General features: G+C 34.7%; 1 protein-coding gene across 1 annotated transcript in view; it reads right to left on the bottom strand.

Annotated features, from left to right (window-relative positions):
• Positions 1 to 15,196, bottom strand: part of CSMD3 (CUB and Sushi multiple domains 3) — a 597,171-nt gene that overhangs the window by 316,786 nt on the left and 265,189 nt on the right. The window contains exon 11 of the mRNA XM_066565891.1: positions 13,732 to 13,853. Coding sequence (XP_066421988.1) covers positions 13,732 to 13,853 — 122 coding nt within the window. The remainder of the gene's footprint in view (positions 1 to 13,731; positions 13,854 to 15,196) is intronic.

Raw genomic sequence — 15,196 nt, 5'->3', positions numbered from 1 at the left:
TAACCTCACATGATTCACAGCACAAATTTTGGAATTGGTAAAGTAAACTTGCCATTTATTTAACAAATGTGCTTGTCAGCTGATATTGAAGATATTTAGTTTTAAGGGAATTTGCACAAATTGAGCAAAAGTAACATATAGAAACAGCAGAGCTGTCAATATCCATCAGGAAACTAATTTACTACACATGTACTGTACAAGCCTTTACATGTTCCTACTGTAAAAATAAACCCTGGATACTTCTTGGAAATTCATCCTTTGACATGCAAAGTACACACACAATGTACAATACAAAATGTTCTTTAAATCCTTCCAAATATGCCAACGAGCAAGAAAATAAGTAGTCTTAAGGCTTTGTTTTTGTTTTCAGAGTCCTTGTTTTACAATGTCAGCTTTAGTTAGATCACATTCAAAGTCAGACTTGCAGTGCTCATAATATTGACTATTCCCTTTAGAATATTGAATAGGTTTTTTGATTATATCAACATTTAAAGTTGATTGTGATGGAACCTTTCAAAATAAAAAATGAAATTTGGGTAAGATGAGTAAATAACTTAAAACATTTTAATAAACTTTCCAAAAAGTCTTGTTTTACCAGTTATCTAACCATGTCTTTCTTAATTTTTCTGAAAAATCTATAAATGGCAAACCAAAGTTGGGTAGGATCCTTGAATCACTTTATTATTAGAGTAAAATCTTAAGAGTTATTTTAATTTTTAGTCTGTTTTTCATAAGAATAAACACTTCAGGGAAAACTCTGATGATTTATTGCTTTGTTCTACATATTTTTAAATCAGACTAGCATTATTAAAGTGTGCTATTGATCTGGTTAGTAGATGCATAGCAATCAGAAGCACAGGGACAAGTATTTTTCTTGATCTATACATTCTAGTAAAGTCTATTTTACCAATTTCCAGAGCAAGATTAAAGCATTAATATGAATGAAATAGGATCCATGGGTTTTATTGATGTATACAAACACTGATCATGCTATAATATATTTATGCATTTATTGCATTTATCCACTGCCCCACAGTCTCTTTCAAAGCTGAATAGAAAAAATGAGGGACCACAAAATATTTTCAAATAACAAGGTATAACATCAGGGAACAATATTATGAACAAAAATATTCGCTAATGATATGTCTGAGCTATAAGATTCTCAATAATAGGATTATACTACCAAAACTTGGTTCTGGAGAGCAGAAGAAGAAAATTTCAAAGATATCATCTCATAGAGTTTTCCACTAGTCTTGAGCTAACATTTCACACATAATGAGTCAACTAATGATATCGGATATGTATCTGTATGGCTCCAGAACTAAGAAGAATATCTTAAAATTAAGCAATATATTAATTACCATATGTTCTTTTTTTTAGAAAGAGATACTCAGTAGTCCCTAAAAGTTATTTGCCTTTATAATAGCATTTGTGATAAATTCAGCAGGTATCAGACTGCTACAATTGTTCTGATATAGGCTAATAATAGCTTGAATTTTGTTCCAGAGGATATTATTAATTACATCCCTGTATACTACTATGAGGAAAAATGAATTTTGCATTTCCTCTTCCTCCATATACACACTTTATAAAAATCCTGTACCTTTTTTTTTGTTTTGTTTTGGATTTTTATTCAAAATAAAATATGCTGACCTGTGCACAATTGTCTAAAAAAAAAAAATTAAAAAGTAGCTAAATAGAAGGCAAAAGTCTCTCTACATCCTGGGCTGCTCTTGCTATTTATAAACCCAAAAACAATAAGCAAGTTTTAATGCCTGATTTAAATTGAAGTTATAAACCTAGACAGAAATAGTAATAAGAGACAGTGAAACTAATAAGTATTATCCAGTCTCTACAGAGAAAAAGTAAAGTCCTATCTGAAAAATAATTTTCTGAAAATTGTAACTATGTACTCTGGTCTCCAATTATTTTGTAAGAAGTTTTCCAAAGGAATCATTGGGAGCAGAGATCTAATTTCTAACAAATTTCTGTAGGTGTACCTTCTTTGTGCCTTGGAATATATCCTTTAGAACCCACTCCTTGGGCAAAACACCAGCTCAGAAGTAAAATGCGAAAAGGTTTTATTGAATAGTCAATGACTACTTTGAGAACTTCCTAGAGTTTTTCAGAGAGAGCATGCTCAGAAGGATGTGTTCCAGACAACAGATTTTCCAGACAGTTGTTCAATATGTGTACCTAATTCCTGATGAAATTACCTCCCTGAAGATTTTCCAAGGAAGGTAGTGTTCCAGGTGAAGTACTCAACTTTTAAAAATTTCAAACCATCCAAAGCAGAATGGTGTGTAACAGAGGCAAGTATAAGTTCCTCAGAACTGCTTCTGAACAGGAAGAGTAAAGACACAAAGTTGAAGGTACTTGTGCATCTCTTATCCTGAGTCTTCCAATGCAAATGTAACTCTAAAAGTATTTTCAGATGTATAGTAACATTTTCCCTCCATAAAATGGGACATTCTACCAGTAAAATAATGATGACATTTCTGTAGATGTAATGATTGTTTTCTTCTTACAAGTGTAGTTAAGTATTAAGCTAAGACACAGCTTAAATGAGCTATATATTAGATAATATTAAGGAATAAATATTAATTAAAACATCCTTCCAAGAATGTAACATATCCAAGACTGTTGTGTAACATAACAATAGTTTAATTGGTTCTTTTGCAGTTACATGTTATGAGAACAAAACATAAGAAATCCATGTCACTGAAAAATATTCACAAGATACCTTTTTTCTCGATTTTTCATTATTACCCTAGCAAGAAAAAAAACTACCTAAAGACTCTTAATGATGTCTGGTTGCCTTTGTTACTTGTAGAAGTGAAATTAGGCAAGGAGAAGAAAACACATCCTCTTTGTATCTGAGTGTCCTCATATGCCCTCAGGATGGTTAATTGCTTTTGTGCTGAGGATATCTGAATACTTCCCAGTAAGTAAATAATGGGCATTTATATCTGATGGTACAAGCCAAGGAAATATCACTGTCTGATTGATCAGTTTTATCACCATAATTTTCCATAGAATCACAGGTCCTTCAATCAAAATAATTGTGTTATCATACATTTGATCATAGAAGAATAGTTTCAGAAGGAAAATATATTGAATCAACATATAAGGCTTAGCTATAATTTTATCTAAATTGTTTATACTAGGTATAATTTTTTTAATATTAATGCTACCATGGAGTAGCTAATCCTGGAAAATTAAGGACAAGAAAATCATCAGGAGTAGTCAGCATGGCTTTACCAAGGGGAAGTCATACTTGACAAACTTTGATAGACTTCTACAATTAAATGACTTGCCTGGTGGCCAAAAGAAAAGCAGTGGATATTTTCCACCTGGACTTCAGGTAGGCCTTTGGCATTGTCAAGATATTAACAGACAAGCCTTTGATGTGTGGGCTTAACAGACAGCAAGGTGGATTGAAAACCAAATGAAAGTGTGGGCCAAGAGGATAGTTATCAGTGATACAAAGTCTTGTTAGGGGCCAATAACTCATGCTGTATCTCAGGGGTCAATATTGGGACAAGTCTTCTTTAACATCTTTATAGATTATCTCTATGATGGGCATACCTAGATGATGGGGCAGACTGCCACAGCAAGTGAGAAGGGATGAGCAGTTAATAGGCCAGAGGGTCATGCTGCCTCGAAGAGGGACAACAGCAGGCTGGAAAAATGGACCATTAAGACGAAGTTCAACAAAGGGAAGAGTAAAGTCAAGTCTCTGGGCAGGAGATATCCCACATACCAATACATAGTGGGGTCCATCCAGCTGGAAAGCTGCTTTGCAGAATTTATTTTTTTTCTTTTTACTGTTACAGCTATGGAGATAAAGGGAGATAAAGATGCTCTAGACAGCCTCTAGACAGGATGTATGACTAGCCTGGACCATTAATAAGGAGACAGTAATAGGTATAAGCAGGAAAATCAACTAATTTATAAAACCACAATGAAAAAATCACACTCATCTTTCTCTCAAAAAACTAAGCTCAGTGTCAGAGCTTACAAAAAGAAAAAAAATTATTATTCTCAAATAGTAAAATAATTGGAATCATAGGAAGGGCCTGAGGACTTCAAATTTACTTGTCCCTGCTTTGGTTCTTCCTCTCTGTAGTTACTCAGAAGGATATCCTTGCACCCAGCATAGAAATCTGCACTTTTTAATCCCACAGAGGGTAAGCCATCTGTTCCAAAAGAAAGCAGAGAGGTCACTAACTGATGTCAGCCTTACCTGGTGGGCAGCCACACATCCTGAAAGGGATGGAAAAATGGGAATCATACTGTGACTTAAGTCCCAGAACAAGTCTTCAGGTTCCACTCCAAATGTGTATTATATTTACAAGGAAAGATTTTGGGAGCAGAGGTACTGCAGGGTGAGATGAAGGTGCTGATTAAGATTTCTTCTTATTTTAACCATTTTATTCTGATTTAATTGTCAGTTAATTTTATTAATTTCTCCAAGCTGAGTCTGCTTTGCATATGAGAGTAACTAGTGAGTGATCTTCCTGTCCTTCATATTTTCTGCCTCTGTCCTGATGAGAAGGGAGCATTACAGATCAATCTGATCATCTGACAGCCAAGATTATCACACCATAGAATGGTAACCATGAGCCTTTGAAGGAGTCTCATCATAGAAAACAGAAAAACAATCGAACAAACTACTATCAACTCTATTTCCCAGTCTAATATAACAAAAAAATGTATATATTGAGCAGAACAATTTCCTGTAAAGATCACTCACAAGAGCAACCAAGTGAACTCAACCATGGAGAAAAGCCACAAGTTCTGTGCCAAAAATTCATCAAACAAAAAAGACCAAAATATCTCAAATGCTCATAGTGCAAGCACTGGAAATTTGCTATCAAAGTCTCTTAGTCATATACATATATATTTTTAAAAGTTCTAGTTTGGGTGTGGATATTCATGATAAGTAAAAGTAAGAAAAATGTTTGCATTTAGAATTGGTGTGAGACATAACTGAGACCAAATTTAGGAACTTATAGAAAGTCAAACAGAACTAAAATTCAAATTTGACATTTAATTTTACATAAAGTTTTATCAAAGGGTGGAGTTAATAGCTCCAGGTATAGTAAATACAGGCAACAGCTAAAATCTAATATTGCTAATGGCTCAAAGAGAAATAATTACTTATGTTGTAGCTATTGCAATAAGCACAATCTCACCCATTCCCTATGCTCATATTTTCAGAGTGTGAAACATCAGTCCTATAGTCACAGACATAGCAGGAAAAAAGTTTACAATAATTAAGATAATAAACCTGTCCACCTTTCATAATGAAGACCTATAGCAAAATTTCCAGATGAAACGACAAGTCATTTATCCCTCTACAACTGTACAGACTTCCTGACTCCAAATTCTCTTTTTTAACAACTTAGCATGTTCCCTCATAGCCAAACCTGTTTGCTTCCTGGCATAGGAATAGCTGGATTCCCTACTGTGCTCTTATTCTGCTGAGAGAATCTCCCCTCTGTCCACATATATTTCCAAGATTTTTTAACTGTAGTATATATGTGACTTAGATATTTTAACTGGATCAAAATGTACACAAACAATATGGAAGAATAGTGTAGCCAACACAAAAAAATTTATTGTGTTCTGAACAGAACCAAAATATATTTACACTTTTTAGTTTCATATAAGATAAAAATGCATTATCTAATATAGATAAATACAAGAGCAGCCTTTTTTATCGGAATGGATGAAGAACACAATTATGTGTAAAATATAAGTTTAGAGCGAGTTGAGTATGTTCATACTTTTTAAATCGTTTCACTGACTGTAACACCCACAGTACAGCTTCACACTAGGCTTAGGAAAAGCCAAGTTTGAGGCATTTGCTTGTAAAAAGAGGTGCAGTGTGCTTTGTTCCAACAGACCTGACCAAAAGAAACTTCATGAAATGGATCTTTGAATTCATGCTGAAGCACCCTGTCTGCTTGAAATTTATGCTGTTAACCTGATTAAATATGGATGGCAACTGGGTTTAGGCTTAACAGCAAGCTTAGGAAATGTTTCACGGACAGTTTTGACATGGTTAACAAAATAACACAGCTGTGGAAAATTAAATGTAAATACTCAGCGCTTTACTGAATATTTTTTTGCTTATTTTTGGCTTGGTCTAAAAGCAAAAGAGCTCATAAATTGAAAGATTCATTTTTCTTGCAGGAAGAAAACAGCAACTTAAGGACATTAGGAAGGGAGGAAGGGAAGAATTGAATGTAAAAACATATTTTAAAAAAAAGACTATTTTAATACCAAGTGATTAAATGACAACCATATTTAATATTATTTCAGTTATAATTGCAATATATTCCCTCAGTATAATTCTCCAGACTTGCAGAAATTGTCATGTGAGGAATTTCCCAGATACTTTGAATTATTCAAACAGTTTCTTAGAAAGTAAAGGACTACAGCAATTGGAAACAGATGTTGTAAATTTTCAGTAAGCTCTGCCATTTCAACAAAACTCAGATTATAAATTTCTTAAAAGACAACTGACATCCACATAAAAACCCAACAAACCAAATGAAAAAAAAAACTTCCAAAAACTAAAAAAACTTAGAAAATATAATAATTATAAAAACCCTAAAGCCAAAACCAAAAGTCAGCTATCTCCCAGCTCTCAAGCATGTCATTCTTAATTTCAAAATTATTTCAAAATTTGATAGATAAAAGGATAACAATGTGAACATTTTCAAGCTTTCAAAAACCCATATTCTAAAGAATACATTTTAAAGAATGTATTTATGCAAGCAGTAAGGAGATTTTTATGATTGAACTACATTCAAGATAGAATATGGTGATGACAAAAGATAACATACAGGTAAATTTTTTTTTAAAAATTCCTGTCATAGAAAACTAACAGAACCAGGACCTAGTTTTCTGCTCCATCTAAATTTAGCAGTTAGCTCACCATATTTAATTTCTTCTTACAATTCTAAAAAAAAATGCTTGATTTTTTTTTTTAAAGGACCTCTTTTGCTTAGTTTTCTCCTTCTTGATGATGAATGATATGTGGTGTGAATGTGGTTGAGATCTGTCAGAAAGTCTGCCATTCTAGCACTGACATTTTCCACAGTGTTTCTGCCACTCTGGATTAGAAAAAAATCAGCAAGTATAATCCATAAGACTTGAACTCTCGTTAACTTTAGCTCTAATTCAGATTTCACTGGTATTTTTCTCTAATTCACATTTCACTGGTATTTTAGCCTGGCATTAAATTTAAAATTCATCATTTTGTAGTCCTTTCTTTTTTTTTTTTTTTTTGTATAAAACAATGAAAGGAAAATAGGTTTTAATTTTTTAGGAGAAAAGAAGTACAAAAAACTGCATTGGGGAGGAGATGGGAATTAAAGCTTGAAAATACAAAGATTTACTACTCAAAATGTAAACATAAAATTATCCCATTACCTAATGTCAGAATTAATTACTGGCAATACGTAGCATGGTCCAGAACCTAACTGATGAGTTTATACAGTATCCCAAAAGATATTCAGGTATAATTTCCCTTACTAAATGTGAGAGATGTAATGAAATGGAGTCCAAACTGACAAACTCTTGTTCTCATTTCTGTTCGGATATTCACAAGAATTTTTTCAAAGGAGCCGAGGATTAATAATATGTGCAGCACAGCTGAAGATGAGTAAAGTTTAAATTTTGTTGCTTCTTCAGAGTTCCACAGAAAGATATGATTTTCCTTAATGTTCTTTCAGGTAGATCCCTGTAATTAAAGCTTTGCTATTTTTCATGAACAAAGCTTTTGTTGATTCCAGTGTAGCCATGGATAAAAGTGGCAACAATCACTTCATTGGTGTATATAAAACACTATATGGAAAACATTAGGACAACCCAGAAATGGGAAAACTGTCCATAATTTCCTTTATCATATACTGGGAAAAGACTTACATGTGCAGCTACTGATCTTCACAGAGAATTTCAGCCTTCCCTCCTAAGAGGGCAACAAAGCCAAGGTACAAGGCATCGAGAAGGTTTGAAGAATATGTTGATGTGATACCATACAGGCAGCCATAGATATTTCACTGTTGCAAAGTTATGTAGCAATTGCCCATACTTCTTTCTCCACTGAATGATTATTAAGAGCTTTGTACATCATAGATTATAAATATTCTAATCACAATATTAATTATTGAAAAATTAGTTGTTTTCTCTTAAACAGATCAGCTCCAGAGAACGGGATCCTAATGTAAGAGTAAGAATGCAGAAAACATGCACAAGAACAATGAAAATATGGGGATCTCACTGATAACATCAGATGTGTCAGTGCACCTTCATCAATGAGTTTTAATTTTGACTCCATCTACATGACTTTCCTTTCACAAATAATTTTTATTCTACTTTTCAATAGTGAACTCACTGTCATCTCTTGCCATGTTTGAGGGTTTTAGTTGGCCCTACTCCACTATCAACAAGGTTTGGGTATGAACAGTATATCTAATTAACTGTATGAGGCAAGAAACCAACTATAATGCAGGACAAAGCTAAGGAGGCAGATAATTGACTGGAGAAACATTTCATTCAACTATATGGTGCTGTTTTCAAACATATTTCTGAAATCAGCTTGGGAGAAAATTATCTAGATTCAGTCTTGCATAAAGCCGTTTACACTAGAGTTAAAGAGCCTTTCAGGGTCTTTCATCTATTGCATTCTCCCTTAAAAGATTCTCTGTTTCTGAGCTATTTTGCTGCAAATTATGCAACAAGTAGCAGCCCTGAAGTACCAGGATGATGAAGTCATCCTGGTTCTCACAGCTGTGATGTAGAATATTGTAAATATTGTCATTTAATAATGAATACCATCACATTATTTGTTGTAGTCATTATAAAAATCTCTTAATGACAAATCTTCATTTATACATCACTGAGGTTTTTGACTTCAAGTCACAAAACATCATTAAAATCCACATTCAATATAAAATCTTCACTCAGAACCAAAAAATCCCGACTAAATTAACAGAAGAAAAAAGTTTCCTACATCAAATCCAAAAATACATTTTCACAAGACAGAACGAAAGGAAAAATTACAAAAAATCCACCCCTGGATCCTTCACTACAATTACAATACAAATTCTCCACTATAATTCTACTTCATAACATGGTTAATACTTGTTTTACCCATTTTTTCTCCCAATTTGTATGCCTTCTAGCAGTTATACGAGACCAGCAATATTGTGTTCAGAACAGTAAGGCAATTTTAGCATGAATCAAAACTAAACATGTTAAATCACTGATTATATAAGCAAAGACTTTATACATGCAAGTTCCTCAATACATCATAAAAAGAAATTGATCTAATTTGTGAAAAGATCTCTTTTTCTTTTAATCTCAACAAGTTAATGTTCTTCTAATCAGTGCTAGACACCTTTTCTAAAAACTATAAACATATCTGAATATTGTTCCAGATAACATTGTAAACCTTTTATCTGTTCCTTAGTTTAAAAACTCCGTATTTCCTGTGTATCTGCATTTCATTGCAATATCAAAGAGCTATTAGTCCAACCAATACCATACAAAGAACAGTATTTTCTGGGTAATAGTGATGCTATTATAATATAGCTCCTAGCACTACAATGTGCCCATGATGACTCTAACTCCAAGTGCAGTAATTTCAGTAGTATATTACGGAAGTTCAGAAACAATGTCCAACTTACACTTTGAAATAAAATTACTTGCTTAACCTAACATTACTTCTTTGCATTCCTATTACTGGTCTAATACTAATGTACCACCAACAAACAGGTGTTCCTTGTTATGGCTTTATCTAAATGTTCATATCTCATTTTAAATAAGTGACCTGTTGTTAATTATTGTTTTCACACTATATCTTCAGAGTATTTAAATATTTGAGAGGACAGATAAATATGCAAGGTGTGCTAATTTAGCTTTGGCTGGCTGTCAGATGCTCACCAAGTCACTCCATCACTACCCCTCAGCAGCACAGAATGAAAAAACTGGATGAAAAAGCCCATGGGTCAAGATAAGGACAGGGAGATTGCTCAGTAATTAGTGTCATGGGCAAAACAAACTCAATCTAGGGAAAACTTGTTTTATTTACTGACAATTAAAATTGGAGTAGGAAAGTGACAAATAAGAACAAATATAAACCCACCATCATTCCAACCCATTTCTTCATGGGCTCAAATTCAGTTTTTTGTTCCTGACTCTCTGCCCCCTCCTCTCTCCCAAAGTGGCAAAGGGGAATGTGAAGTGGGGGCTGCAGTCAGTTTGTAACACTTCATCCATGCTGCTCCTTCCGCCTCATGCTCTTTCCCTGCTCCAAAGTTAGAGGCCTCCCACAGGAAATAGTTCTTCACACCCTTCTCCAACATGGGTCTCTCCCGCAAGGCTGCAGTTCTTCAAAATCTGTTTCAGTGTGCTCCTCCCACGGGGTCACAGGTCCTGTCAGAAACCTGATCCACCTTGGGCTTTCCATGGGGTCGCAGCTTCCTTCAGGCACACCCACCTCTTCAGGCACATGTCCTGCACACACCACAGGTGGATCTCTGCTCCACCATGGACCTCTGTGAGCTGTGGGGGACAGCCTGCGTCAATGGCACTCTACAGAGATTCCAGGGGAATCCCTGATCCAGCACATGGAGTGCCTTCTTCCACTCCTGCTCTGCTTGTAGTTTCTGTGGGGTTATTTCTCTTGAGTATTCTCATTCACCTCCTTTAGCTGCCGTTGTATGCCTTTTTTTGCCCTTACTCAAATAGATTATCACAGAGATGCCACCAGCTTGCCTGATTGTGTCCTGCAGTGGGTCTGTCTTGGAGTCAGCTGGAACTGTCTCAGTCTGATATGGGGGCCACTTCTGATCTCTTCCTAGAGAAGTCACTCCTACAGCCATCCATGCTACTGAAACTTTGTAAATAAAATCAAACTGAAGCATACATATACTGAAGTATTTTACTGAGCCAGCAGAGGTTAAATATCGGAGCTCTGATTCATCCCCAAATATTAAAACTGTGTGTATTCTTATATGGTGTTCCATATAAGAATATGGAACTGTTCAGGTACTAGGACAGTTTTCATATGATCATATGCTATTTTGCAGTATTTACAGTTTCATGAAAAAAAAAATCAGTGTAGAATAAAGCTTAAGCACATTTTATTTGAACTATAGCAGGAATGATCTCTGTCTAAAGAGAGGGCCAATTTTATTTTCATTAGAATTGGAATTTTTATATGTGGAATAACTTGGGTTTTTTTCAAGTGTTTTGAGAGAAAGGAAAACAATTGCAACTACCCAGTACAAGCAAAACAGGAAGCTACTAGAGTAAGTGCAGTGAAGGGGCACTAAAAAGATTAAGGGATTGGAACTTCTTTCATGTAAGGTTGAGACAGCCCAGCCTGCTTACACTAAAGAAGAAGAGGATCACTGAATCTCAATGTCTATAAACTCCTGATGGGAGGATGCAAAGAAGATTAAACTAAACTCTTTCCAGTGGTGACCAGTGACAGGACCGGAGGCAATGGGCACAGACTAAAACACAGGAGATTCTTTCTGAAAATCAGGAAACAGTTTCCCCTGTGGGGTGAGCAAGCACTAGCTCTGGTTGCCCAGAGAGATTATGGGGACACCATCTTCTGAGATATTCAAGTCTGGGCAGCTGCTTCTAGGCAGCTCTGCTTGAGCAGTGGAGTTCAACAACAAGATTTCCAGAGATTCATTCCAATCTCAATCATTCTGTAACTCTGTCAACCACACTGACAACCAGAGACAAAGCATTTATTCAATTAATTTTCTGCAGTTCTATAAATGCAGAAAGTGGAAATTTCAAAGGAAAATAAGACTGAGTAATAATGTTTTTAAATATTCCCATAAAAATAGTTTTGGTAAAAACAAAGTTCTGAGGTTTTGAACTAACACTGTGTCACCATCTTGTGAATTGGCAGGGAGGAAGAAGGAATATTCATTAAGACATGAATATCACCAGCAGAGTGTAATCCTTAACAATCACCAAGTCATTAATATCTTAAAGCTGCAGTCACCTGTGACTTGCCAGTAAATATGTACCAGTTTATGAGCTCAAGGGTTTGCTTCTACCAATGGTGGAATGTCTAAAATCTTAAAATCTTAAAATCTTTATTTGGCTTTTCTTTTTTTTTTATGTAGACATGCCCTTGGTGCATTTAAGAAAGGAAACCATTTTATGCAAAAGTTGAATGAACCTAAGACCCATTAGGCCATATGCAAAGTATGGCCTAATGGGTCTTAAGTTCATTCAACTGCTCATTGAAGATTTTCAGTCCATTTAGAGAACTTGTACAAAGTGTGGTAGCTGTGTTTCATTTCCTCAAATGGTATGATACTAAATTCAGCTGGCACATTTGACAAAACTTTCAGAAATTCTAGACGTATACAGATTTCATCTTGCTCACAAATAGTTTTTAATTAAAGAAATAAAAATAGGAAAATTCTTTGGGATGAGAAATCTTAAATATTACTTTTGAACTTTTTGCCCATCTGTGGAACAGAGACTGAATAATTTTTCAAGAACTCTTCACACTTTTTTTATGACCTATGAATTGGATAAATTTGATTAGTAGTCCCTGGAACAAGGATCAACCAAACAAATGACCTCCTCACTAAACACATTTATAATTTTGATTATCAAATTCTAATCAGTTGTATAAATATGCTTTTTTCTTTTACTGAAGTGGAACATAAAGATGGCTTCCACACAGGACTTTGTAAAATTAGAGTGAAAAATACACCAGTGTAGCTAAATGGTTTTTGAAATTTTGAAAATAGTCAGGTTTTCACTGAGTCCTCTGATGAATTCAGGTGCAAAGGAGTGGGCCTTATAGGCCTGTCTGGCAGTTAATGGAGTGTGATGCAGATGACAATATAAAACAAAATTTAGAGGTAAAATATATCCTTGTACCAGAAAACACAGATGATGATAGTATTTTATAAAACATTCCTGAGCTGCACAGGTAATTTATGTTTTATTACATCTAAACAAGTCCATTACACTCAGTTCATGCAAAATGATACACCCGCAAAGAGAATATAGCCATTGCTGCCAGGTGTTTAGTTCTTGAGATTAAAGACAACTGGTGTCATAACTTAGCTTAATTGCTCTACTTTGACTCATTTGACATTATCAGAACTCTCAGTACTTTTGCTTTAAAGCGTAGGTATAAAGCACATGGGATTTTATACAATGGTTCAGAAAATAGAATAAACATCTTCAAAACAGTTCCTCACGAAGGGAAAGTGAATTCAAGAACTTCAGTGATTTTTCCCACAGTCAAAGGCCAAACATGATATAAGCATACACAAAGTAGCTCTTCTACTTATAACACAATACTATTGGGCCCATGAAATTGCCTCATACCATTGGATAGTTGCTTCTGGGAATTAAGTTAGAGAATGACATAAAAAACATGAGAGTATCTACTTGGCATACAAAAACTAAAACTATCTTAGGGGAAACAAGAGTTTTTAACATCTGTCCATACTCATCTGGTGTTAGACATTTCTTAAAAATATCTGAAATGCACCTAGTACAAAACCTGGACTGTAGAGATAAATCGTATTAGTGAAAAGTGTTGTGGTCTGTGTGTGCTTTTGTTTGGTTGGTTTAGGGTTGGGGGGGGGTGGAGGTGGAGGGAGGGATTTGTTTGTTTTGTGGTTTTTTTTTTAAGAAAAGCCAGACTATTAAACTTACCTTATTGGTATTGATAGCTGTGATGACCCATACACATTGAGCATTGCTGTCATATTGAAATGGAAAATTGGGTGATGTGAAAGTGCCTCCAGGCCCCTGAAGATTGGATCCACAAGTTTTGACTGCAAAAAGAAAGTTCACCTTTTAATTCACATAGAAAACACATGTAGCAGGTTCATAAACTGATCTCTAACTTACTCTAATCAAGGTATGAGGAATTAAAATACCACTGAACAAAAACAGAACCACCTCTTAGAATAGAACATTCATGTTTAACTATTCTGACAAAATAAAATAGATCTCTTGTGCCTAAACTTATAATCTTAAAAAATGTTGCAAGTATTTTGAGGAAAAACAGTAAATACAGTAACAGAATCTGCCCTATTTATTTTTAAAATTCTTCAAAGACTAACTTATTCCATCTTCACTAATGTCTTGAAAAACAAATTTAAATAGTAGAAACCTTTATCACTGTGCATAGGTGGGTTTTTTATCACTGGCATATGTGTTGGTGTATGGCATGTCAGCATTTTTTTCTTCTATAACCCCTGTACAACCCATTGAATCAATGGCCAAAGCACTGAAAAATTTAAATGAATCTTGTAAAAGTTAAACTAACACAAAACAGTGTTATCTATTTTTAAAGATTACAAAGGGTATTTATTTTCAATTCAAAGTCTGTATGGTTATTCACAATAGCATGTCAGTAAAAAAAATATTCTTATTTACATAGCTTGCATCTCTTTCATGAATAATACAAAGGATATAAACTGTGTCCTTTGTGCTTTCAAGTGACACTTTCAAGGCACTAAATTCCTATTCTGTTGAAGTCAATAACACTTTTATTGTTCTTTCCTTGATATTCAGATCTTAGCTGAATGCCCTACTGGTTAACTTTTCCCGTATGAAGATGTAAAACAGACAAGCAACCTCAACTAAACATGAGCCTATCCTATTTCTCCAGTGATTATTATGACACCACATAAACTGCAAAAGCTAAAGAACTATTTCTTCCACTATATTCTGACAGACTGTCTTGCATAATTGAATAAAACAAATTGACACTTAGATAAGTGAAATAATCCGAGAGTTGCATTGCACTTCCACAAAGCGTATGTATTTGATCAATACTGAACACAGGATTCAGCTGCTGTTGGATGAAGGCTTGTTCCTTCACTCACATTACTCTCTAGAAAGAATGTCACTTTTGCACCACCCTCAGAGAAGCAGTACTCTGGTGATGAGTGTGTTCAAAGTCACACCAGATGCTTGGAAAGAAGTAGAGGGTACAGAGGTGAGAGGAAGGCTCCTCATTTAGGATCAGTTGCTGAAGACATTAGGGTCACAAGTAACATTAATGCCAAGCATTTTTGTCTATATATTTAATAAGAAATTGTATGACTTCTTGCAGCTTGTATGTGGGAAGTAAGTCAGGAGAGGAAAAACAGTGAGTGTTCTAGAACAT

Source organism: Molothrus aeneus, chromosome 1 (assembly GCF_037042795.1).
Source record: "Molothrus aeneus isolate 106 chromosome 1, BPBGC_Maene_1.0, whole genome shotgun sequence".
NCBI classification, from domain to species: domain Eukaryota; kingdom Metazoa; phylum Chordata; class Aves; order Passeriformes; family Icteridae; genus Molothrus; species Molothrus aeneus.
This window is presented reverse-complemented; position numbering and strand designations above follow the sequence as displayed.